The 25,475-nt window shown below is 34.3% G+C and overlaps 1 protein-coding gene across 8 annotated transcripts in view; it reads left to right on the top strand.

Annotated features, from left to right (window-relative positions):
- The window catches only part of SCN2A (sodium voltage-gated channel alpha subunit 2), a gene marked incomplete at both ends in the record, with an annotated part of 55,106 nt that overhangs the window by 9,204 nt on the left and 20,427 nt on the right, over window positions 1–25,475 (top strand). For 2 of the 8 annotated variants that reach the window (XM_082764060.1, XM_082764055.1), the window contains 11 exons: window positions 369–641; window positions 4,554–4,617; window positions 5,192–5,333; window positions 6,145–6,351; window positions 7,691–7,978; window positions 11,173–11,553; window positions 12,536–12,668; window positions 13,575–13,813; window positions 14,727–14,900; window positions 16,383–16,739; window positions 17,937–18,416. In XM_082764060.1, the coding sequence (XP_082620186.1) occupies window positions 369–641; window positions 4,554–4,617; window positions 5,192–5,333; window positions 6,145–6,351; window positions 7,691–7,978; window positions 11,173–11,553; window positions 12,536–12,668; window positions 13,575–13,813; window positions 14,727–14,900; window positions 16,383–16,739; window positions 17,937–18,416 (2,738 nt within the window). Of the gene's footprint in view, window positions 1–368; window positions 642–4,553; window positions 4,618–5,191; window positions 5,334–6,144; window positions 6,358–7,687; window positions 7,979–11,172; window positions 11,554–12,535; window positions 12,669–13,574; window positions 13,814–14,726; window positions 14,901–16,382; window positions 16,740–17,936; window positions 18,417–25,475 lie in introns of all 8 variants that reach the window. The other 6 variants (XM_082764059.1, XM_082764058.1, XM_082764056.1 and 3 more) reach the window with 6 other exon arrangements.

Genomic DNA, 25,475 nt, shown 5'->3' with positions numbered 1-25,475 from the left:
GGTTTATAAATGCAGAATAATTTTTGAAAAGTTCATATAAGAAAGGTTTGGGCAAGAAGCATCAGCAAAAGCAAACAGTACTTTCCTATGTAAGGTTGAGATATAGCATGAGTAATAAAATCACTTGTTTTGGCATAAACAATGTGTTTGGTAATAGCTACTTTTTATTTCTGTACACTCTAGAATAAGCATAAATTTACAGCTTTTCACTCATCTTCACAAGTAACCAGTCTTTTCATGGGTATTATTGTATCACAAACATTAGACTCATTTAGTTGTCATTCTGCATGAAATCTAGAAAAAAATCACATGATTTTTTGTGTGTTTAGTATGTTTAACATCATCATAAAAATCTTTTCTCTTTGCAGGCTTGAAGACTATCGTGGGAGCCCTAATTCAGTCTGTGAAGAAGCTCTCAGATGTTATGATCCTGACTGTGTTTTGTCTGAGTGTATTTGCACTAATAGGGCTGCAGCTGTTCATGGGCAACTTGAGGAATAAATGCCTGCAGTGGCCTCCAGACAATTCTACTTTTGAAACAACTGTTATTTCCTACTTTAATAGCTCTATAGGTGAAAATGGCACATTTATTAATACAACAATGACAACATTTAACTGGGATGAGTACATCGAAGATAGAAGTAAGAATGATACCATTTACTGTATTATTTTTTCTGAAACTTCTTAAAAGTTACAAAAGCATATCAGTATCTTTTCACTGCAATTAAAATGTTGATTCCTAGTCAAGAAACATAAAAGCACTTACAGTTTTTGCAGATTATAGTTTTAATTTTCATTTAAAAAATAAACACTTTGTGTTGTAAATAAAGCAACAGTCAAAATGTAGTTTAATATATTCATGATATTGTACTGGGTACCAACAAAACTTTTTTTTGTTTGTTTTTAACCTTCTACTGTGTAGGACTTTAGAGTAAATCGAAGTTGTGTGTAGGACTTTTAGAGTAAACCCACACTGGAGCACAATGCAGAAATATCCTCCTGAAATAGTGTAACAGTTCTAATATGGGATCTGAAATCTGTATAGCTAGATATAATAGCAAGATAATGCCCCAAATCATAAATCCACATTTGGACATCAGTTATCTCACTAATCCTACCACAGCATGTAAATGAAGCTGCACTGTTTGTTCTGGAACTTGGTTGAGAACATCTCTGCACCATACTCCCTTGCACAGCACAAACATGTCTTTATGAGTATACTGGTCCTATGCATCTAAACATAGCAAAATAAAAACCACATTACATGTTATGTATCTTTTCATTTGTTTCTAATCTGTTGAAAATCAAGAAACTAGTATTTTTTTTCTCTGTTGTACCACGTAATAAGTGTTTTCACCTGAGAATTAAGGTAGTTTAGTTAATGTCACTGTGTTAACAGTGACATCTATAATATATCTGCTCTGTTAACAGAAAAGTCTTAAAACTCAGAACAGCTCTGAAAGTATCCCTAGTGCATTGCTATTCTGTCTTTCATAATGGAAAATAGCTTCAGTCTCTCCTATTTATATATAGTTAATGTATTTAGAGTTTTAACTTTGTAATTAGGCACAATCTTTTTTTTTAATTTTATATTAAAAAAATAATTTTTTTTTTTTTTAATTGTTATAAAGTCTTCATAAATGTTGTAACTGATGAATACATCACTGAAAGTTAGGATCCCTCATTTTAACAGCTAAATGATTTTGGATCCAAGTCTGGTTGCTTTATATACTTTTTAATATACTTATGCTTATACTTCTTAATAGACTTTTTAATATACTTATACTTTAATATATTTATGTATGCTTTTTAATATACTTATCATTTCAGCATGCTAGTAGTCTCATAAAAATGCAGGCTTTGAGAAGATTTTGGATGATAACCTGTTCTTAAAAACCTCCGAAAAATAAATTCTATTGCTATTCTAATCTATTCAATTCTATTCTATCTCATTCAATTTCTTTCCATTCCATTCCCTCTTGAGCTGCTTCTAGTACTACATCACACAAATAGAAAGTTTTTCTGACCTAAGTTTTCTGAATTTCAAATACTGCTTCTTCTGTGATCTTAAGAATAAGATAATAATAGTCTACTTTATATTAATCTTTACAACATTTTAAAACTGTAATCTTTTCTCTGGTGTTTTCTAAACTAAGCAAACCTATTTTCTTTGTTTCATCTTCTCTGTATCTCTTTGACAATCTTTGCTTTTCTGGACTGTTTCCAATTAGTCTGTTTTATTATGGTTTTCATTTGTTTGTTTTAAGTAAGGTGCTCAAATCTGGTACTTACTCCTCTAGTAAAGGTACAACGTAGTGAGAAGTAATTAGCTCATGCCACAGATCTGACATTCCTATTAATACATCTCAAAATTACACCATTTTTGTAATGTGATGTATTGTTGATTCACAGTCAACTTGTGGTTCATGACAGTCACTGCATCTTTTTGTACAGCAACGGCTGTGGCCAGGTCCTATCTGTTTTGCATGTATGTATTCCATTTTGTCTTGTCAACTGTAGTGTTCTCCACTTGTCTCTGTTGAAATAAATCCAACTGCTTTTAGACGAGCTTGTTAGTTTGCAAAAGTCATTCTAAATTTCAGTCATCTCCTCTCCTAGCTTTATGTCTTCAACATATTTGATGCTTTTTTTTTTTTTTTTTTTTTTTGTATTAGGTCTCATCTTGAGCTGTTAATGAAACTTGTTATAAAAACTGTGTATAGTGCAGATCCTTTGAAGATCTTCAGAAAATGCCCTTCTGAATTGACAGTGGGTCACTGGCAACTGTTTTATCAGAATCATTTTTCAAGCATTTTCTGATGATTCCAGCTGGAACATATCTCCCTTACTTGCTTATGAAAGTGTCATGTAGGACTTGTACCTGTGACTACTGTCCTGACGTTGACAAAGGAGGATACAGGAATAGTTTTATGTACAGCTAATTTTTAATAAGCTCGTATTGACTTTTTTTTTTTTTTTTTTACTTTATCAATATCATCTTTATATTGAGAAATCGATCATTTATTTATTTATTTATTTATTTATTTCAAAATACTGGGCTGAGAATTGAGCTGACTTGACAGTTTATCTGGATACTCTGTTTACCAGAGGAGGAGCTGTGCTGTGCAGAAATGTGAATTGGGCACACAGGCAATTTTGAAAATTCAGCTTGGTGCCTATCTTAATCTTTATACATTTTAAGCTTTTTAAGTAGGAGTAGATCTCTCACAGGGTATGACTATGCAAGCACCTAAATATCTAAAAACCCATTGTCTTCTCATCTTATGTCGGAGAATAGAAGGCAGATGCAGAAGTGATGTGCACAATCTCTTTCTCATTAACATAAGCAGATTTTATGCTGTCTCCATCATATACTGGTTGTGACAGAGCAGAAGCAGTCAATAGGAACTGGTTGCAATTCCCTGCTTGTCTCTTTAGCATTAGCCCTCAGCTTGTTCATGCCAGCTAAGTCAGTCCATGCCAGCTGGCAGTAGATCTCAAGGAAGGAACCATCTGTTTCCTGAGAACAGCCAGAGCATACCTAATTTTGGCAACTTTAGTTTAATATGCCACCTGATCCAAAAATCACCACTAGAGATTCCCATTTTGCTATAAGAGCTCCAAACAAGCAATTGATGGCAAATTGGTTTTAATTTTCTGCATCAAAACAGAGAAAGGAAAGGTGGGAGTGGCTGGGAGAGGAGCAGGAGCAGAAGAAGGACAAGGAGAAAGAGGAGAAAAGAAAGAGAAAAAGAGAAAGAGGGAGGATAGAGAAAGAGGGAAAGAAGGAAAGAAAAAAACAGGAAAGAGAATGAGACAGAAAAAGAAAGAAAAAGGAAGATTGTTGCAGGGGCTTTTTAAACTTTCATCTCTTTAAATTAATTTTAACCTCATTTTATTTGTTAGCCTATTAACAAAATGCATATAGATACTTCAGGTACACTTCTCTGCTATAGAATTTGGTGTAGGTTTTTTTTTTTTTTTTTGGTCATGTATAATAAAAGCTTTGTTTTGCCTTCCACTGCTCAAGTCAAGATCCACTTAAAAATACCTCATGCATGTTGTGTTGTGTTTTCATGCTGCAAAAACTTCAGTACTTTTTCCAGTAATATTTGGATAAACTAGTATGGAATCAATAGTTTTAAATGAGTAACTCTAAATGGTATATGCAAAAATGCTTGAAAAATGCAGGGAATTGCTCTCCTTATTTGTCCTGTTTTCCTGGTATACATTCACTCATTTGCTGACATAAACAATTTGTTAATCCATCATTTGTATTCTTTCTCAGTTGTGTAGGTTAAACACAGAATAAATCATATGACTACCTTTCTATTCTCTAAAGAAAGACCAACTTGAAGACTATATAATTTTGCTATCAAAACAGTATTTTCCTTTTTTTTTTTTTTTTTCAATCTCTGATCATTGTATATTGCAGTTAAACAGTTAGCTCTGCTTATTTCTTCAAAGTGTAAAAGTTTTTGTCATAGTTCAATTTCCCTTAGGGTATAAATTATGTCTTTCTCATCATCCTATTCATTTTTTTTTTTAAACAGATCATTTCTATTTCTTGGAAGGACAAAATGATGCTCTGCTGTGTGGCAATAGCTCAGATGCAGGGTAAGAAAACGGTCGTCATTTTTCATAGTGCATCAGGAAAGAATAATTAGCTACTTAGAATAGCTTAGGTAGCTAACTAAAGCATCAACTGTACCTTAGAGTTTCAAATTACCAATGTTTGGGGATATGAAGCCATACCTAAATATAACCATCTATGTGATTTGAGTTTACACAGGCACTTTCTTCAGAATTTTAGGCTAATTTTGTAAAGGTAATCCCATGGATCCTAAGTGCATAAATGTTACTGCCATTTGGCTGACGACTGTTTATCGTCAGCCGTTCTAGTTGACATTCTTCTCTTGCTTTCTTGATGGAAATTTGTTGATAAGAAAAATTGTGGGGAAGGGTTGATTGCTGTTAGTTATATTATTAAAGTACTGAAATATCAATAGGAAATGGAATTAAAAACTAAAAACTGATTAAGATACATATTTTTATCCTAGGTATGTAGAATAAAATTTTACTTGTTCATAATTTCATTAGCAACTGGTACTCCTGAACAATTTTGTGATTTTCTATAGAATATCGTAATTTAGAGTAGTTGTTAAAAATAGCATTTCCTCTTCTTTTGTAGTCAATGTCCAGAAGGATATATATGTGTGAAAGCTGGTAGAAACCCCAACTATGGCTACACAAGTTTTGATACATTCAGTTGGGCATTCTTGTCACTGTTTCGATTGATGACTCAGGACTTTTGGGAGAATCTTTACCAGCTGGTGAGGACTTATTAAAATAAACAGCACCATCACCAATACCATTACTACATAGTACTTGCATAGTTATTTTCATTCACGTGTCCCTAAGGCCTTTGGGACACAAATCATCTTCTATTTCATATATGTAAGCTATCTAAAACAACAGGGGCCTTGTCCATGATTTAGGTTTCCATGTGCTATTCAAATACATAGTAAGAAATAGCTGTTACTTTATGAAGGTGGTTAAGAATTATTGTTTCCTTTTCACAAATGAGTAAATGAATTTGTTAATGCTTCTTGCCCAAACGTGGTGTAAATAGATGCTAGTTAAATTGATTTGCAGTCTAGTACAAATATGTTATCTTTGAGAAGGTTACATCTTGTCCCTGAACTATACAGATCCTTACCCTGAAGGACAGTGATGTTGTGCAGCATGACATTTTGTATACTGCATTGTCTTTGTGGCACTGTAGTTTGGGACTGATGAGAGAAGAAGGTAAGATGCTGGCTAGTGGCCCCACTACTGTTAGATTTAAAGGTTATAATACAAAGGTGTAATTGTGGCAGCAACTTCTGTAACATGTTTATCATTAGTAGAAATTCTGAAGTACTCAAGCTGCAGAATGTTATTCACCTTGACCATAGCAGACATAAAACTTGTGTTTTTGCACATGTAGCCAGGATGTAATACTAGCTACTTGTATGTGGAAAAAATAGCTAAATCATCTTGTGCTAACATAGAGCAATCTTACAATGTATTTCTAAAATATAACACAGATGCAATAGTATGTAAAAGTCTGCTAAAAATGTGTATTATTTCCTTTTTCTCCAGACACTGCGTGCTGCTGGGAAAACATATATGATCTTTTTTGTTTTGGTCATTTTTCTGGGCTCTTTCTACCTGATTAACTTGATCCTGGCTGTGGTTGCCATGGCCTATGAAGAACAGAATCAAGCAACCATGGAAGAAGCAGAACAGAAAGAAGCAGAATTTCAGCAAATGCTGGAACAACTGAAAAAGCAACAGGAAGAAGCTCAGGTAATTGTAAAGTAGAATTGCTTTTGCCATTCATGATTGTGATTGAATGTTCACACCTGAGAATAGTTTCAGTCCCCTACTTCTGAATATTACCTCCTCTCTCATAAATTTAAAAAAAAAAAAAAAAAAAAGAGAGAGAGAGAGACAACCAGTAAACTAAAATTTCAAACAAGAGATTGAAAATATTTTTTTACTGTGAGGGTGACCAAGCACTTGAACAAGTTATCTAGAGATGTTGTGCGATCTGCATGCTTGGTGATAAACAAAAGCTGTCTGGACATGGTCCTGGGCAACTTGCTTTCTGCTTTTGGTGATCCCGTCTGCACTGGGGAGTTGGACAAAATGACCTCAAGAGGTCCCTTCCAACCTCAACCACTCTGTGATTCTGGAAATTGAGGTGGAGATAATAAACCAAACAAACAGGAATTCTTATTTAAGTGACAGAAACAAAACTACTGTCGTTGCTGTGGGAGCAATATTTTGTTTCAGCAACATTTGGCTTTTTCTCTTCTGCAGCTCTCACAGCGTAAGTAGTGTTCAAGTTTTAAATAAAACTGGAAAAAGTGGAGAAAATGGAGAAAATGCTTCTTCTACAGATGTCATGATTACATACTGATTTGAAACTTCTTTTCTTTGTTTGAAAACTCTGAAATCTTTAATAGGATAATAGATTATGTCTGCTTGGCATGTGGCCACACAGAACAGAAGTTGAACTATGTCTTCCGTGTGATCAAATGACTAAAGCCAGCAATAGGGGTTTGTTTGTTTGTTTTTACTACAGATTGCAAATAAATATTAATCAAATGCTTCCCAAATGTTTGACTTCAAGCAGCAACAGATCACTAATAGCCTGCAGTTAAACTCAAATCTCCGGTGATTGTTTGCAACACTGAAATTAATAATGTCACACCAACTATTTAGTAGACTAGAGAGTATTGCAAATCCAGCAAAATGGTGCAAGAAAACTTTGCTTCCCATTAACAGGGATTTTCCTGTTGCTTCAGTCTTTTTTCCTTAATTTTACATAGTTTTTCAGGTGAAAAACTCACTGTGACATATTGCTCCAATCTGAAAGAGGTGCTTGTTAACTTGGTTCTACTGACAGCACATTTCTCCCTTGGGCTGCTTTAACTGCTGGTTTATGGAGCAGTGGCAAATTATGGTTCCTGTGGTATTTCACAAATTATACTTCTTATGATACACCGGGTTCAATGAAGCGGGATCACTGCTTTTATTTCAAATTTATTATTTTTTTAAGAGTAGCAATAAATTTAAAATACTGAGTGGTGTGTATTTGTATAAATGTAGTAAATTGCATATGTGCTTGTACATATAGGCAGCAGCAGCAGCTGCAGCAGCTGACTCAAGAGATTATAGTGGAGTAGGTGGAATAGGTGGATTCTCTGAAAGTTCTTCTGAGGCATCAAAACTGAGCTCAAAGAGTGCTAAAGAGAGGAGGAATAGAAGAAAGAAAAAAAAGCAAAAAGAACAGTCTGAAGGCGAGGAAAAGGATGAGGAAGAATTTCGCAAATCCGAATCAGAGGACAGCATCAAAAGGAAAGGCTTCCGATTTTCCATTGAGGGGAATAGACTGACATATGAAAAAAGATTCTCTTCCCCACACCAGGTACCACAGTATTTTTACCTCTTAACATCTTTGTAGTCTAGTCATCGTAGAAACAAACCCCCTGTAATGCAGTTTGGTCTGTTTTTGCAAAAGATACCACAGACTCTAAGTATCTTAAGTCAAAATATAACCAAGCTAATAATTGCAATCAAAGATGAAACTGTAAGAATTTGAGAGATTTTGTTGAATTAATGTCTGAAAAATCAAAGTAATGTGTATTAGTTAGAATGAGTTGTATTTGCAAGTTTCTTCATGAAAAAGAGCACGACAAGGTGGATGTATTCAGAATGATCAGTGGCTTCAAAATTTGGTGCATACATATGAAGGAATTTCATGTTTTCGATGAGAAGAGTGTTAAATTTGGGGTGCAAAAAATGTTAAATGTATCATAAATGTTCAAGTGAAATTTGGCAAATTAATTGATGTGAAACCCTTAATAGTGTTATCTTAAAGGTGGAAATATCTGTGGCAAAGTGGCCTTGCATGTGTTCTCCTACATTGATACATCAGTGACTCAAGAAGAGTGCCATCTGCATCTCCCATTGAGACATTTATTTCATCTGATAGCTTTGTTATGTCATCCATTCTACAGTTATCAGAAACTCCGCTTCATTCGCCCACCTCAGACTGTCCCCTCAGCTGTTCGGGTCTAGATCTCACATCCATTCCGTTCTTTTTCTGCCCCTTTGTGTGACTTTTGCCTCAATATGTCTCTTCCTTTTAACCCCACATTCTTGATTCTCCCTGGTCTTTATGAATTGCTTTCCCCTTCTTTTTAGTAACTATTTCTAAATTCCTTCCCTTTTTATCCTCTTCTATTCCTGTCTCTGGAAAGCCTGTTTCATCACTAAATATAACATGTGCATCCATGTTCTTTTCATATATCACCTTCTCCAGCTCCCATTCTCAGAGAATCTCAAACCTCTTCATCTGTTACTCTCTTATTAAGGACTTTCCTCCTTTGATCAGACTGCGGTGGGACTGTAATGTTTCTAGCTTCCCATATCTACCAAGTCTACTCCTTGCACTTCCTCCCTAACATACTTTTTATTTTTTTTCATAGTGCTGCATCCATTATTTTTTCTTGGTCTGATATTGTTTTATGTTTTAACTGTCTAACTTTGTAAGACTTCATTTCTGAATTTAATTCATGATTTATTCTATTCCTTATACAAATCTTCTCATCTGTATCCATTGACTTCAACTTCATGTTGAAGACCCATCTGATCCTGTAGGTCCTTATTCTTACTCATGTCTTCATTCAAACTGCAGCCTTATTCAGCTGCAGCTCAATTCATCCATACTTTAAGAAATGAAGCATACATCATCCAACTTGCTTCTCTTACCTTTTCATCTCTAAGTTCATATACAGCTGTTTACTATAATAGTCTAGTGCTTCCCTCTCCTCTGGTTTTCCAACCCCAGTTCCTTCCCACTCTGTGTTCTAGCAACCACACTTAACAGAAATTCCACTCACCACAGTTTTTAATAACCTTTTCCTAGACAAAACTCAGGTTTATATCTCATTTTTGACATCTTCCTTGACATTTCACGTGCTTTCAATGTAACTGACCATTATGTTCTTCTTGAAAACTTATTCTTCCTAACATTCATTATTTCGTCTCCTCTCGGTTCTGGTTTAGTTGTGCTTTAGAAGATTCCTTTACCTTCTGACAGTTTTCTAAGGGATTTCCACAAGGCCCTGTTGCTATTTCCCTACTCTCTCTTTTTTATTTATTTATTTAATTAATTAATTTTATTATTATTTTTTTATTTTTAACTCTACTCTGGACCCACAGCTGTGAACAATTTTTAACTTGGACCTCTTTCTGTGTCCCAGTTACTGCTGTATTCATCAAGAATGTTGTTACACAGAACACTAACCTATCTCATTGCTTTTAGCTAATCTGCTAGTTAACATACCTACCTATAGATATTTTCAATACTGTAAAACATACTGTGCTTAAAGCTCATCCCAACCTACCTTGTCTACTTACGGTAAGCAAATCAAGTCACAGCTTTGACTGACCCATGCCAGCATCCATAACCTCCTGTTAAATTTTCAAACTAGTTTTTTTGAGCTCTTTCTGGTGTGCTGCCCCCCATGCTTGGAAGAATCTTCCATGAGTTTCCACAGAACACTTCATTGCTTTCCTCAAATCCCTCTTTAAAACTCTCTTTTACCATGCTGCCTACAGAAAGCTTAACAGGGAAGTGACTTCAGGTGAGCTAAGACCACTGTTTATCATACCCATCAATTTTGCCTCTTCATATTCCCTCTCTTTTTGTATCCATCTGTTGTGTTACACTTAGATAATTTATTTGCAGAGTGCCTTTTTGTTCTGCATTTTGCAATGCCTAGAACAATGGGACTCAGGTCCATAAAAATAAGTTGCAGAAGAGAAACAGACACTGCTTTGTTATGTATCCTCTCTGCTGTTCATAGTGGTCTTGGGTGAAATCAGGTGCTAATGCTGGTCATTCAAGTCAAGAGAATCACTAACATGAATTAAAGTTAAGCACATGTATAATTGCAAGATTGGAGCTTTATTTTGACTGATCCTGAAAAGATCCACCCATAGCAGAACATTTACTCATATGAGTAATCTGATGAGGATTAGTGAGACTGTTCATAGAAATATGCATACATATCTTTGCGTATTCAGGATAACTAACAATTTTGAAAATAAATAAAAATCTTATTGGGGCCTATTTGAACAATACCTGAAAAAAAAAAAAAATTAAACTGGGCAGTATTTGGGAGCTACTTCTGTGCACAGACTGAGTCACAGGAAATATGCCAAAAAAATTATTTACTCAGCCTGTCAGACTAATCCCAACCTGGATAAATAGTGTCTAGATGTGCTTACTCAGTTTATGAACAGTTGGTAATAAAGCAGGCAGAATGGCAGAGGAAGCAATTCTGTCAAGCAGTTTCTTTTACTGTAATTAAACTGGTTGTTTTCATATAGCCAAAGTAGTAAAATAACTAGTCTTTGTCTGTCACTTATGTGCTCTTTGTTTACTACCCAAAAGGGAGTGTACTGGGGGAGGTTGTATATTAGGGTTGTTCATTTCCTTGTAGATGACCTTACCCTTTAAGACATATTAACACTGTGTTTTTTTCCCCTGTATGAAAGTGTTGTATTTAACATAATTTTCATCTGATAATCGCTGTTTTTATTTGCCTACAGTCTTTGCTGAGCATTCGTGGCTCCCTGTTTTCCCCAAGGCGCAATAGCAGAACAAGTCTTTTCAGCTTCAGAGGTCGAGCAAAGGATGTAGGATCAGAAAATGACTTTGCTGATGATGAGCACAGCACTTTTGAAGACAATGAGAGCAGAAGAGATTCTCTCTTTGTTCCTCATAGACATGGTGAACGGCGCAACAGTAACATTAGTCAGGCCAGTAGGTCATCCAGGACAGTACCTCCGCTTCCAGTGAACGGGAAGATGCACAGCACTGTGGATTGCAATGGAGTAGTTTCTTTAGTCGGTGGGCCTCCAGCTCTGACATCACCTACTGGACAGCTTCTGCCAGAGGTGATGATTGATAAAGCAGCCACTGCTAGCAATGTAAGGAAGTCTGCAGTAGCTCAGGCATTATGTCCTCTCCCTGTGTAACCAACTACTGTTTCTATGAAATTTAGTCACTTGAGAAAAATTCCCTTTTTGGCCAAGATGTGAATGCTCCTTTTATATATTCCAGTTATAAGCTGAAGAAGAAACTGAAGTTGTCTAGCTCTCATTAACTAGATAAGTGAAAATATATGTTAGTTCACTAGAATCAACAAAATAGCATAGGAAACCATTGAATAAATGTAGCACATGTCATCTAATAACCCATGTGTTCATTATACTAACTGAAGAGGTTATGTATTTGCATATCAGACAGGATATCAAAATTTATATATGTATATGTGAATTATATTAATGGAATATATTAAATGAGCATTTAACCTCCCACTGACCATACCTGAAACTTTTAATATAATATCTGATAGGACAACTTATGCTAGTTAGTGTTCCTATTGAATTGATAATTTTCCTAGTGATTTTTTTTTGGTGATGTCAACATTAAGAAATATTTTTGTCTTATTTGTTTTGAAATGTGTGCTAGGAAGTTAATAACTTCAAAGTTATCTTAATAAAATACACTTATACTTTGTACTCTTACAGCTAGCTGTGTGGGCTGTGCATTTTCATGTTTAGAAAAATACTTCACTGCCTAATATGAAGGATATATATGGCAGAGTTCACTGACAAGCATTATGGAACTTTTAAAAGTAAAAAATGCATGAATCTGTTTTAAAGTCTCAGCCCTGTTTCAGCAAAATAGTTAAAAGCACATTCTCTGAGCACAAGAGCAGTCCTACAGATGCATTTGACCATTTGCTGTATACAAAGATAGGCATTACATTATTTTCTTGCAAAACAACAATGTAAATGGAGCATGAGGCAGGACACCAGAGTGTTTGAAACATTTTACTTTTATAATAATTTACAGTGTTATGAAATGAAAAATTGATAGGCTAGTTTATCAGTGTTTTATTTTCAGGGCACTACTACAGAAACTGACTTAAGAAAGAGACGGTCTAGTTCTTACCATGTTCCTATGGACTACCTAACAGATCCTAGTGCAAGGCAAAGAGCAATGAGTATAGCCAGCATGCTTACAAATACAATGGAAGGTATGTAAAATAGAATTTTTGTATTATGATACAATTACTATTAAATGTATGACACACTAAGTGTTAGTGGTGTTTAAAGGTAGCTATGTGAACCTAGAGGTAAAGACGAGGTGAGGTTTGTATATAGGGGTAATTATTTTGTTTGTTTGTTTATTTTTTAATATGGACTGATATATTTGGAAAAGAAATCAAGCTTTCAGTATAGGTTTGACATGGAAGCAGCAAGCTTCCAAGAAAAATGCAAGCAGAAAGCAATTGATCAATGCAGTGTTTCTCTAGAGGAGTTGTGTTTTAGGGTAAAAGTTCTATTTAGATTACTGAAATGGCTATGCTTCTTGCAGTAGAACAATCCCCTTCTACCAGTTCACCAGACATGCTGTTTCACAAAGGAAAGATAACATTGCTCTTTCTGTAAGACTAAATACAATGATTCCAAAACATGGAATTAAAAAACAAAGGGCAAAATGTTGTTCTGAGGCTTATATGACTATGCCCAAGATAGCAAATGGGCACGTTTGCACATTTGGGCCATAATTTTGTCTAAATGGTTGTCTCACTTTAGACTCTTTCTAAGAGTTTATCCTTCCTGAGTAAAATTTGATATATTTTATTCATTCTATACATGCCAGATTCCTAAGGCAAATTTTTACTTTGCATCCTATGCAGCATTTATTTGTAAGTGGTTATTTTATATATTGAATATTTGGTATTCATTTCACATCAAATCTAAAATATAGTGGAACAGACTATTTTTATTTATTTATTTATTTATTTATTTATTTATTTATTTTTGACTGGACGTTAGCCTTGGTTTCAAAAGAAAATACGTAGGTCTAATAAGCAGGACTGGTAATATGTTTAAATAGAGAAATATGTTTAAAATGTTATTTACCTTTTTCTCTCTAGAACTTGAAGAATCAAGACAGAAATGCCCACCATGCTGGTACAAATTTGCTAACACTTGCTTGATTTGGGACTGTTGCACTCCCTGGCTGAAAGTCAAACATATTGTAAATTTGATTGTGATGGACCCATTTGTTGATCTGGCCATTACTATCTGCATTGTTCTTAATACCCTGTTCATGGCCATGGAACACTATCCAATGACAGAACAGTTCAGTGGTGTGCTTTCAGTAGGAAACCTTGTAAGTCTTTCATGATGTACAATGTATGTCAAATGCATTTTTCTTAAATAATTCTCATGTAACCTATGTACGTATGTTTAAAAGAAAACGTTAACTAGGTATTAATAGGCTTGGGATTATTGAATTTAAATTTAAGCTGTAAAGTGCCTCTTTGTTGACATTTGTGGATTTATCCATTCTTGCTTTAAGGAATTTAATTCTCTTCCTTTTGTAAAAGGTGGTAAGATTTATTGAATCAATATACATTTTGATTTTTAGAACCCTCAGCTTCTGTCATTGAAGCTAGTTACAGAAATTTATGTAATGTTTTCTCCGGAATGAACACTTACAAACTGAAAGAATCTTTGGATCCAATCCCACACCTTTTCTGCTCCTCACTAGCACCTTCTAATGTCCTGTCTGTAGAGGGGAAAAACCCAGTGAGCACAGCATATATTCTGTGACTTCACAGAATGAAATAGGTGATGAAATAGGATGACAGTGCTATTAACTTTTTTTCTTAATAAAATAATTGTCCCTCTTACAAAGTTATCTTTACCCCTAGAAGCAAAAAGATGAGATGTCACAAGGACAAAGATGATATTTGAAAAGAAAAAAATGAGTATTAAAATCAGAAGAGATTCTATGTATCAGTATTTATGCATGTGTATTAACTGCATGAAAACATTTTTCCCCTTTCTTCTTTGGCAACCACACACTGAGATGCATATGTAAGCTTCAAATCTGAATTTAATTCCTAACCAAATCTATTGCAATATAGGGAAGGTATTCAGATTCATCATGGATTGCTCGCTGAGCAAACCTAACAAAGGTTGAATCTGACAGTTTTATTATATAATATTTTATATATAAGATATAAACATTATAGTATTTTCTCATTAAAATGGACTAAGAAACTGTATTTTCCTTGCAGGTGTTTACTGGAATTTTCACAGCAGAAATGTTTCTCAAGATAATTGCCATGGATCCTTACTATTATTTCCAAGAGGGCTGGAATATTTTTGATGGTTTTATTGTGAGTCTTAGTTTAATGGAGCTTGGCCTTGCAAATGTAGAAGGATTATCTGTCCTTCGATCATTCCGATTGGTAAATATACTAAATAAAATACGTTTCTATATTTTTTTTATATATTTGTGCATTTATGTCATGCATTTTTCATTCGTACGTTATATATTTGGCTGAGTCAGAAGTTCCTTGCATAAGAACTTACAAAATACGGAATTCCATACCACTTAATGGCAAATATTTATTATGTCAAGTTTGTTTTATACATTATCTTGATAATACCTATTTCTCCTTCAAAACATTGTCATGATCAATTTTGTTTGCAGCAGGGGTGTGCTTTAGGAATTAACCTTTTAAATAGTGGTATCTTTTAGAGTCTTTTTTTTTTTTTTTTTTTCATAAATGAGGGAATAAAGAATGCAAGAGCCACAGACCATCACAACCTGTGACTGAAGAAGATAAGTAAACCACTTAGTAAATAACTAATTAATTAATAAAAGTTTATCAACTATTTAGCTGATAAGCTTCCATTACCAGTTTGCTTACCATAAGCATCCAGTTTGCTTACATGGTTAGTTTTAGAAGAAAGCAGTGTTAAGAATTTTCTTTGGATAGAAAATATATATTTTCTGTTCTGAAATCACTAGAGTATCTCTGTCTGTTGTTAGATACCTCTGACATGAATAGGAACTTGAAAAGACTTGGTCTTGCTGAAGACTGGGCAAGGATGCAATTTGATATTCAAATCCTTTTTAAAAAGACCTAAACAATAAGAGAAATTAAACTAGAGTTCCTGGTCATCAACTCCTGCCTTAAATAAAGCAACCCTCCCAAAAATAATTAAATAAATCCCCTCTGAAAAAGTTTTTTTTTTTTTTTTTTTTAATCTATTTGCTGGTTCTCCATATAGCATTATATTGTCTTTTTCCCTAAGTCTAGTATCTGTCTGGATTGACTTCTCCCTCAGTAATAGAGTTTTGTATTTTCCTTTGCATCTATATGTATTTTAATTATGTCTCATTCCATTAAATAACATTTACATTTAAATTCCTTTGATTGTAACACTTGCTATATTTTTCCAATTACGTCAATTTTTGTCTGTTTTAATTTGCACTTTAATATACCATATTTTTTTTGTCCGCTTTTCTCAATGTTGTATGGTAAACTTTATAAGACACACATGATGCTTATTTTTCACAACGGAAAAGGTGGTGTAAAAGATACTTGTAAGTAACTTCTATGCCTGTCATTAAAAACTCTAGCTTGTTTCTCCTTTTAGGAAAACCATTTCTTCCATCTCTCTGCTAATGAACAAGAACGGGATCTGAAAGTGTCTGAACACTAATAATCTTGTTAAGCTGATCACATTCCACAAGCACTGATTTATTTTTTGTAGTATTCTCTTAGAATTGACTGAAGGAGAAAAGACAGTTTTGACCAATTTGTCTGTAGATATCTACAGTTATCAAAGGAGGCAAAGGCTGAATTGGAGACTTTACAGTTACATTTTATTTATTACAATTAATAACATGAATAACTGTGTACCTTTCTTCTGTTTTGCAGCTTCGAGTTTTCAAGTTGGCAAAATCTTGGCCAACTCTAAATATGCTCATTAAGATTATTGGCAACTCAGTGGGGGCTTTGGGGAACTTGACCCTTGTGCTGGCCATCATTGTGTTCATTTTCGCTGTGGTTGGAATGCAGCTGTTTGGGAAAAGCTACAAGGAATGTGTCTGCAAGATCTCCAGTGATTGTGAACTTCCACGCTGGCACATGCATGACTTTTTCCACTCTTTCTTGATTGTGTTCCGAGTGCTGTGTGGAGAATGGATAGAAACAATGTGGGACTGCATGGAGGTTGCAGGCCAAACTATGTGCCTTACTGTCTTTATGATGGTCATGGTGATTGGAAACCTAGTGGTATGTAATCAATGGGAGTTTTTAAAAAGTTTTAGAATGTTTTTCCTATTTTTCACAGTTTAGAAATAAGAGAGATGGAGACTGAAGAACTTTAGGAAATTGTTTAATTCATTTGCCCTTTCTCTACACAAAGTTCAAATATACCTTGATCAGTTTGTCTACCTCTTTTAAGTCTTCACTGAGTTAGTAACATCTTTGGTAAGATCAGTGCTAAATTATTTTCATAAAATATTGTCATAAAGATGCCTTTGAAAAAATCTAGCTTAAATCACCTTTGCAGCCAATTAGACTGCCTGGTATCTATAATCATGCAAAACAATTGGTCTTCATGACAACATTTTTATTACCTAAAGTAATAAAAATTCCACTTTCAGTCTTTTACTTCTGAAACAGAATAAGCCTAGATGTTAAACTTTTTCTCATAAGTGATGCTTTCTAAACTGCTTAATCCTGTTATTGCGGGCCTTTGAATTCCTCCCAAGTGCCATTTTCTGGGTAGAGGCACAAGTGTTGAATAATTTGGAATAATTATACTCCATGTCTTACACATACCATTCCTATTTATACATCCCCAAATTACATACCAAATTTCTGTACCAGCATTGCTCTCCTGAGAATGTGACTGAATGTGTGAAACAGATTCCTAAAACCAAAATATATCACATCTGTTGATTTTTTCTCTATTAGCTAGTTTTCAAGCACAAAACAAAACCAGACTGAGGTATTCTGGACAAATATATAATTTATTATATTCTGAATTAGACACACTGAAATTATGGTCTTCTGAATTGTAGAAAACTGGAGTCTACCTGCATTCCCCTTGCCTATGAACACTACCGAGGAAATGACTTACATGGCTTGCATACTACATACCGTGTTGTGTCCTGTTTCCCTGTGTCATTCTCCATTTTGAGAAGCAGACCTGCAAGACTTCCAGTGTGGAGGAGAAAGTCATGGAAGAGTTTAGATTTTCACCTATATTAGTCAAGTTCTGGAAGCTAATTTAATAATTAAGTTTTTGTCAAATTATAATAAAAGGGGATAGTAAGTGGATTGGAAATAACAGAAAGAAAGTGGTTTGAAATAAAGTGCTAGCTGTGATATAAAAAATATGTCATATCAAACAACCCATAATGGAATTACTTGTATGAGTTTAAAATAAGAGATCCAGGTTATTTTCTCTTTACTGTCTTTTAGGTACTCAACCTCTTTCTGGCCTTGCTGCTGAGCTCCTTTAGTTCAGACAACCTTGCTGCTACAGATGATGATAATGAAATGAACAATCTACAGATTGCTGTGGCAAGGATTCAGAAAGGCATAGACTATGTGAAGAGAAAAGTGCGTGAATTCATCCAAAAAGCCTTTGTTAGAAAGCAAAAAGTTTTAGATGAAATCAAACCTCTTGAAGACCTAAACAACAAAAAAGACAGCTGTATTTCCAATCACACGATAGTAGAAATAGGTAAAAACCTTGCCTATCTTAAAGAAGGGAATGGAACTACGAGTGGCATAGGCAGCAGCGTGGAAAAATATGTTGTTGATGAAAGCGATTACATGTCATTCATAAACAACCCAAGTCTCACTGTGACAGTGCCAATTGCTGTCGGCGAATCTGATTTTGAAAACTTAAATACAGAAGAGTTTAGCAGCGAGTCAGACCTGGAAGAAAGCAAAGAGGTAGGACTATTTCTATGTTAAAAATAATCCAATCCTTTTTACTCTTCTAAACATACTAGTGTATAACACAGTGTACAAACTTGTATTTAAGATAAATTGACATAAGATTGCAAGTTTTGAATGAGATGGTAGTAAACGATTCTACTTACCTTAAAAATCAGATAGTATAAAACAATTTTAAAGTAAATTAATATTCTTTTTTTTTTTTTTCCCATTTTATTTAGTTAATTCACTTACAAGAAAATGAACTAATTTAATAGCCTTGGATACCAAAACTCTTATAAAATGTGGGGGGTGAGTTGTGCAAGTATCTTGATACTTACTTCATCAGTTTAGTTATCTATTCTTTTGTCTGCTTTCTGGAGGGCCTCCTGTCAAATAAATTGTTCATTCTGATGCTTTTAACTATTTTGACATAGTCAAAAAACGTCTGTATACGTCATAAGTATATTTGAATATTGGACTAGCATCACTAGATGATTTCATCTCAATCACTGTCAACCATCTGATGGTAGTAGAACTGCTGAAGAAGTGAAGTAGTGATCTGGCGGTAAAAAATAAAAAATTACAAAGCTTTATGTCTCAAAAAATGTTATGAGGCTTTATACCTCAGTATAAGATCATATGGTTACCCACTGTCATTTTTAAAGCTTTAAGATGTTTGAATATGATACCTACTGTGAAAAATAGTAAAACGCACCTCTGTCTGGCACAATGTGGTGCCAAGTGGATGACTCCAAGCTAGCAGTTAGTGAGTAACAGTGGATGCCAAAGCTATTCTTACTGTGTTAAGCCTGTGCAATTGTACATGATAGAGGAACACTGCCTCATGCAGTAAGTCTGTGCTATGTTCAGTAGCAATGCTAGTTCATTCAGAATTAGCATGGGCATTTTTGAGCAGTACTGCATGCTGTGGTGTAGACATAAACTAACATAAAGAAGTTCATAAATGATTTTCTCACACTTGAATCTGAGGATATAAATATGGATAAGATTCTAATAATTCTTACCCCTAGATCCTTTCTTGCACTGTCTGCATCACACTTTTAGTCACATTTTCTTGTCTCTCCAGAAATTTCTTCACTTTTCTTTCAGAAATACATTGTTGTGGGTAGGGTTTTGTTTTGTTTTGTTTTGTTTTGTTTTTATATTGTTTCTACTAGTGTTTCTCTTACTTTTCATGACCTTGGGGGGTGTCTACAACAAAGCAGAAGTTCTATTAATTAGCTCTTTAATTGTTCTGTGTAAAGAAGAGGGTGATGATATGAAAATTTATTGGTCTTGAATGTAGGACGTTGATTGATTCCATTCTATCTTTGTGCTTAAGATGAGACAAGGAATCTTCTTCAGGCATCTTACAACACACAGGGCATTGTTCTATCATTCTATTGTTCTATTGCTCCATTGTTAACTGTTTCAAAGTTTACTGCTGACTAATGACCAGAAAATTCTACTGCTAATCTGATGAATTTCCACCTAACAGTGAGATTATCCATAACATTTGCATATCACAATAATGTCACAGGTCATTTTCTCTCTTACTCTAAATTGTGTTGTTTCTTGATATAGGCCTGGACCTTCTGGGTTTTTTCTTTATGGTCCGGCTAGTCATCTTCAAGCACATCCATAATTTTCAGTCTTTTCCTTGCTTAGCAACTAGTGATATCCAGAAGGTGTACTAAAAGTTTGGGAATAAAGTGTAATTTGGGAAAATTACATTCCAATACTAGGAAACCAAATACTTTGGAGTTCTTCATCACAAAATATTTATTGCTATCTCTGTTGAGTAGCAATCTGTCATTCTGCATTTGTCTGTCAAGTTAATATTAGTACAGTATTCCTATTGATTTCAAAGATGCTGTCAGCGTAGGCCTATGATTTTTAATAAAATATTCTAAATACTTCAATTAGAAAGTGTGAAGAAGATACTGTTTATGCTGCAGGTTACTGGCAATGATGCTTCAGATGGTATTACTATATGAGTGGTACTGAAAGAAAATTTTCTGGCAGATATAGTCTGAGATGTTGACTATTAAGTCCTGTTAGGATCAAAAGTATGCACTCAGAAAAGCGTTACTCTAAACTCTCCTCTCTTCACTGCTTATTCTGAGATCCTGTCTGCAGGTTAATTCCTGGTAGTAGTAAACCATGTTTTAAGATGTGCTGTAAACTTTTCCTGTGGTTGGTTGTTTTTTGTTTGTTTGTTTGTTTTTTTGTTTTTAATGGTTATGAAGCTATGCAAATATTAGATTTATTTTATGTTTTATGTTACAGAAAGAAGGACTTTAAACATTTTCACAGTGATTATTTAACTCGATGCTGAAATCTGTTTTAGAAAATGTAATGGAGTATTTTCGGTTTCTCATGCTGAAGTTGCAACTATTATGCAGAAAACAATTTGTGATTCACTGAACAGTGACAGCAAGAAGGAACATGCATTTTGGTAGTGCCTAAAGATTACGCTATCCGTTTTGCAAAATAAATCTTTCCCTACTACAGATTCTGTTTATAATTTTTTAACATTCAATAGTTGATGGCTAAAATATGTGAACTCCTCCACTTGTGAACATACTTAGGACCAAAATTATTTGCTTTTGCAGAAATTTAAGGTAAAAAAAATGAAAGAAAACATTTACAAAATTCAGACATCTTAAAGAGAGACAAAATAGTTAAGCAGTGATGATTATGAGTATTTTTTTGGATTTAATTGCCTAAAATTCAAATATATTTTAATCACAAAAGTAGAGTTCTTTATCTTAATCCTGGTTCCTACTTTTCACTAGAGAATTCTTATCTGCTGTGGTTTTTGATATAGAGCATACTAGTCACAGGACCAACAGTCTGGTCATGAAATTAGTGAAATAAGATATTTTTAAAATTGAAAAGTGACTACAAATGGCTTTTTGTTCAAGACTTCTTTTTTTTTTTTTTTTTTTTTTTTTTTCTTGTTATGCTGTACCATGGCTTACATTTCTGCTTTCTCATATTTTTCCATTTATATAATTCTGATGTTGCTGAGCATTGATCCGCAGTCACTTTATTGCTTACAAACGCAAATTAAAAGTGCTCAAGTTAGAAATTGCCACCAAAACACATTTATTTAGCAGAATCTGAAATGAAAGACAGCTTAGACACCAGTGTAATGTACTGTGAGATCACTGCAGAAAATAGCCAGATCCTGATGAGTGTGTGTCTGTTTTGTTGTTGTTGTTATTGTTGTTTGTTGTTGTTTTGTCTCTCTACATACATGGATGCATGTATTCATTGTGGCATAGGGCAGTAAGATGAATACTTACATAGTAATTATAATTTATTAGCAAGTTTTATTTAAGTATATTAATGTTTGGTGAATTCTTCATTATAACATGCATCTTTTCCAGCATTCTGATGGAAATATTAACTCAATTCTGCCCTTCTAGAAACAAAACATACAATATCATACGTGCTAGTAGGTATATGAGCATACATAATGAAAAGCTCTTTTCTAGAAGATTGCCTTTGAGGCCTAAAATAAAAGAAATAATTATGGAGATGTTGTGTCCATAAGAATGGTACTGGGGAAGTTGAATGCAATAAGGAAATCAGGGAATATATCCTAAATAAAATGTTACCATGAAAGTAGGGCCATTAACGCATGTGGAGCCACTATGCTGAGTCTGTTGTCTATGCAGGTCTGAAGACCTGAACTGTGGTGCTGCTATCCAGCACAGAAGTTGTAAAATATATTTTCCTTTTTGGGTCCTCTAGTACTATGGGGATGGTGTATATAGAAAATTTTGTAGTGTGTGTATATCTGTGCAATAACTAGATTTTTATTTTAAGTGTAACTTCTAGGCTAGTATAAACCAAGATATACAAAGTTACAATATATTTTTTTATTTTTAATGTATGTGGGATCTCCTAATACTGTTGCAGGCATCTTAATGTATATTTTAATTTAGGCAGTATTCAGCAATCTGAAAGATACTTATTGTCTTGTGTTCTCACATATCTTCATATTATTCTGAATTAATGAAAAGTAAATGTTTGAAATCTTTACTCAGCCAATATTTTTTATAAGAATTTGGAGCGCAAAAAAGCCAAGGTGCTGTGTCCTGAACTTCACTTCCTACCATTCTTACTTCTCACAGGAGTAGAACCAAGCTGGATCAGACAAGAGTGCAGCTCTGGTGCCTTTTAGGGAGGCAGAGCATCGTGTCACAGGTTACCTAAGCAAATTATACATATATATATTATATATAATCACTTTTTAATGGATATTGACTAGCATGCATGCTATTCAGCTCCCGTCCCATTCATTGCAATAAAGTACAAACATGCACAGCTGCTCTCTGCTGAGCCACGGGACTTGCATCACGGCATGGTCAGGCGAGATCGGCAGCCCCAGTATTTCTACAGCTCAGATGCTATACTTTTCATGATATTCTAACAGTATTTGGCAGTGCATGCTATGTACCTTTCCCAGTCTTGATGTTAAAATTTTCAGGATTCTAGTGTTGAAAGATTTTCTTTCCTTTTGTAAGAACACAGGATATGTAACACCTAAATCTTTCTCATCAGAATTTTAAGAAGTCCATCTATAAATTGTGTTGATAGTGGAAGGCTGCTAGCTGTTTTTGAAAACTTCCATGCTATTTTAGGTTGTAATGAAGATAGATTGCAAACTCACGATAACCATATTTGTTTTTCTACAATTTCCTGTAGAAATGTGTTTCTTCAGTACTCATATAAGCATTTAGTTATTTGGGTTATTAATATGCATTAATTGAAGCACCATTAAGCATGAAATGCATTTAATTTCTACAGTCAAAGCATGTGACAATTATTTGGTTACAAAAGCTTATAGAAAATGGGTGTTTGGCTGGTCAAACATTCAGAGATCAGTTCTGCTCTTACTTACACCCACACTTTTAAGTGTAGAGGTGCAAAGAGAAAACTGATGACAAAATCTGACCCAATTCAGTCTTTCCATAGCTCTTTAATTTATGCTCACAAACTGACTACCTCCCTAAACATCTAAAATTGTCTGCCCTGAGAAACTTAAACTTATTGTCACATTATGGGTAATAAATGCAACTCAGCAATCCAGTAAATAAATTATTGATTTAGGACCAAAAGGTTCCCAGATTCAGAATAATTTGCATCTCACCTATTAAAAATTACCATAATATTTACAACATCATAGTGCAATATGATGCTGCTTTCAGTTTGGTAAATAAGTGAACTAATATACACTTATTACATAGCTTTTTATCCTCTATTTGTAACGAATAATTTTTCTGATGAGTCATATTTTGATCTACAGATATTCAAAATTCTTTGCTACTCTGAAAAATTCAGGCTTTGATTTGTTTATGAAATGGTCACACCACATTGTCAGATGTGTATGATATTAAATAGTGAGATATTGTTTCACCTTGCAGATAACTTTGTTAATCTTTACAAACAGTAGGCCCATGTTGTTTCAGAAATATCCTTTTGCTATTTGTGTGAATTAAAGAGCCTTTTAAAGTGGCTTATAATGGGAGTGCTTTCGCAAATATTTGCACTGCTACTTACAATGCTTTTGCTTTCATCAAGCATTCTTGCAAATATTTTCAATTATCAAATGCTTATGAATAAGTAGATTAAAGTAATTATGAATATCAGTAAAGTACAGAGTGGACTGAAATTTAAGGACTCTGGGATTTTGCATTATTTGCAAACAATAACACAAAATAGTTTTGCCTTGATTTACAATGTTCTGTTTTTTTGACCTGGTAGAGTTATTATGCCTGACTGTATAAGCACTAGAAAGAGTGACATCCACATGCCACTTAGCTGTACTAGTGGAACTACAATGATATTTAGCCACTTGGTTGTTTTTATAGGTTATATAGCTGAACTGGAACAGACTGTGTAAGTTTGGAGTTAACATCAGTACCAAAATCAGAGTTAAACTCCTTTTCATACAGACATCCAGACAGCACTGAGAAAAAGAAAAATATATTTTCCATTATTTGATGTTTTCACAGGTATTGCGAGGAATGGAAATTAAAGCAAAATGAAAATGGTGGTTTCTCTTGGCGCTATCTTACTGCTCTTTGCTCCTTCAGTCCCTTAAATTTTGATTTTGAGAGTTCTTAGTTGCATCCTGACCAATCATGAAACTTCAGGCTTCATTAAAAATATTAAATTATGAGCTGTTTAGCTACTCTCTGATAATCATCGTAGAAACAAAGAAAGAAAGAAATGTTAGAAGCTCAAAGTGGCCTGGCTGTAAGTGAAGCAGAATTGTGTGAATCTATGAGATGTTGTGAAGGTTCAGAAAGTAGTGTATTTCAAAAACTTCCTGACCTAAACTTGGCTGCTGCTTTTTGCAATGCTTCTCTGATAGGCAAGCTGCTTTCCGCTTTCAGTTTCTTTCTTGAAAGCTAAACTAAAAACTGTATCTCTGTATACTGTACTGTATTGCTGACTAAAGCATGACTGGCAATGCTGTTGGTAAATACGCCATAAAAGATACATACCTATGATAATCAGTATATTGCTGCTTTTGAACCATGTAAGTTAGTGTCTTCTATGAAAGCACAATGTATGTTCTGAGTTTTTAAAAGTAGATTCCTCTGAGAATAATTTCCTTAGCATACCGTTCAGAAAACCTTTCTTTTTTATTATCTAGCGTCATAATTCTTGCAGATTGTCTAATAGTTGACCTTAATAATGTAATCTGTAAACTCTTGTAATCTGAGTGACTGAATGCTTTTGAAATCTAGAAACATGATATCAAAAAAGGTTGAAAAAGGACTTGCTAGCATAGCAAAGATAAAGTTTGGTTTTGATGATTTTGTTCCTACAGGTGGTGATTTTGTTCCTACAGGTTCATTCTTTTAAAAAGCCATATACATGTTTAGTAGACAGCATTGCCTAGATCCAGTTTGTGTAATGCTGGTGAGCAGAGAAGAATTTATCAGGTGCAAAAGTAATTTCAAGATACGTTCAGGTGAAGAACTGGGACTTAAGCTATATACCCAACATTTCAGGGTCTGCAGCTGGGGATAATCTACCCATCCAGCTGGA

This window comes from Aythya marila (genome assembly GCF_965140915.1).
Source record: "Aythya marila genome assembly, chromosome: 6".
Lineage (NCBI taxonomy): Eukaryota > Metazoa > Chordata > Aves > Anseriformes > Anatidae > Aythya > Aythya marila.
Note: the sequence above shows the minus strand (reverse complement) of the source record. Positions and strands in the feature narration are given on the sequence as shown.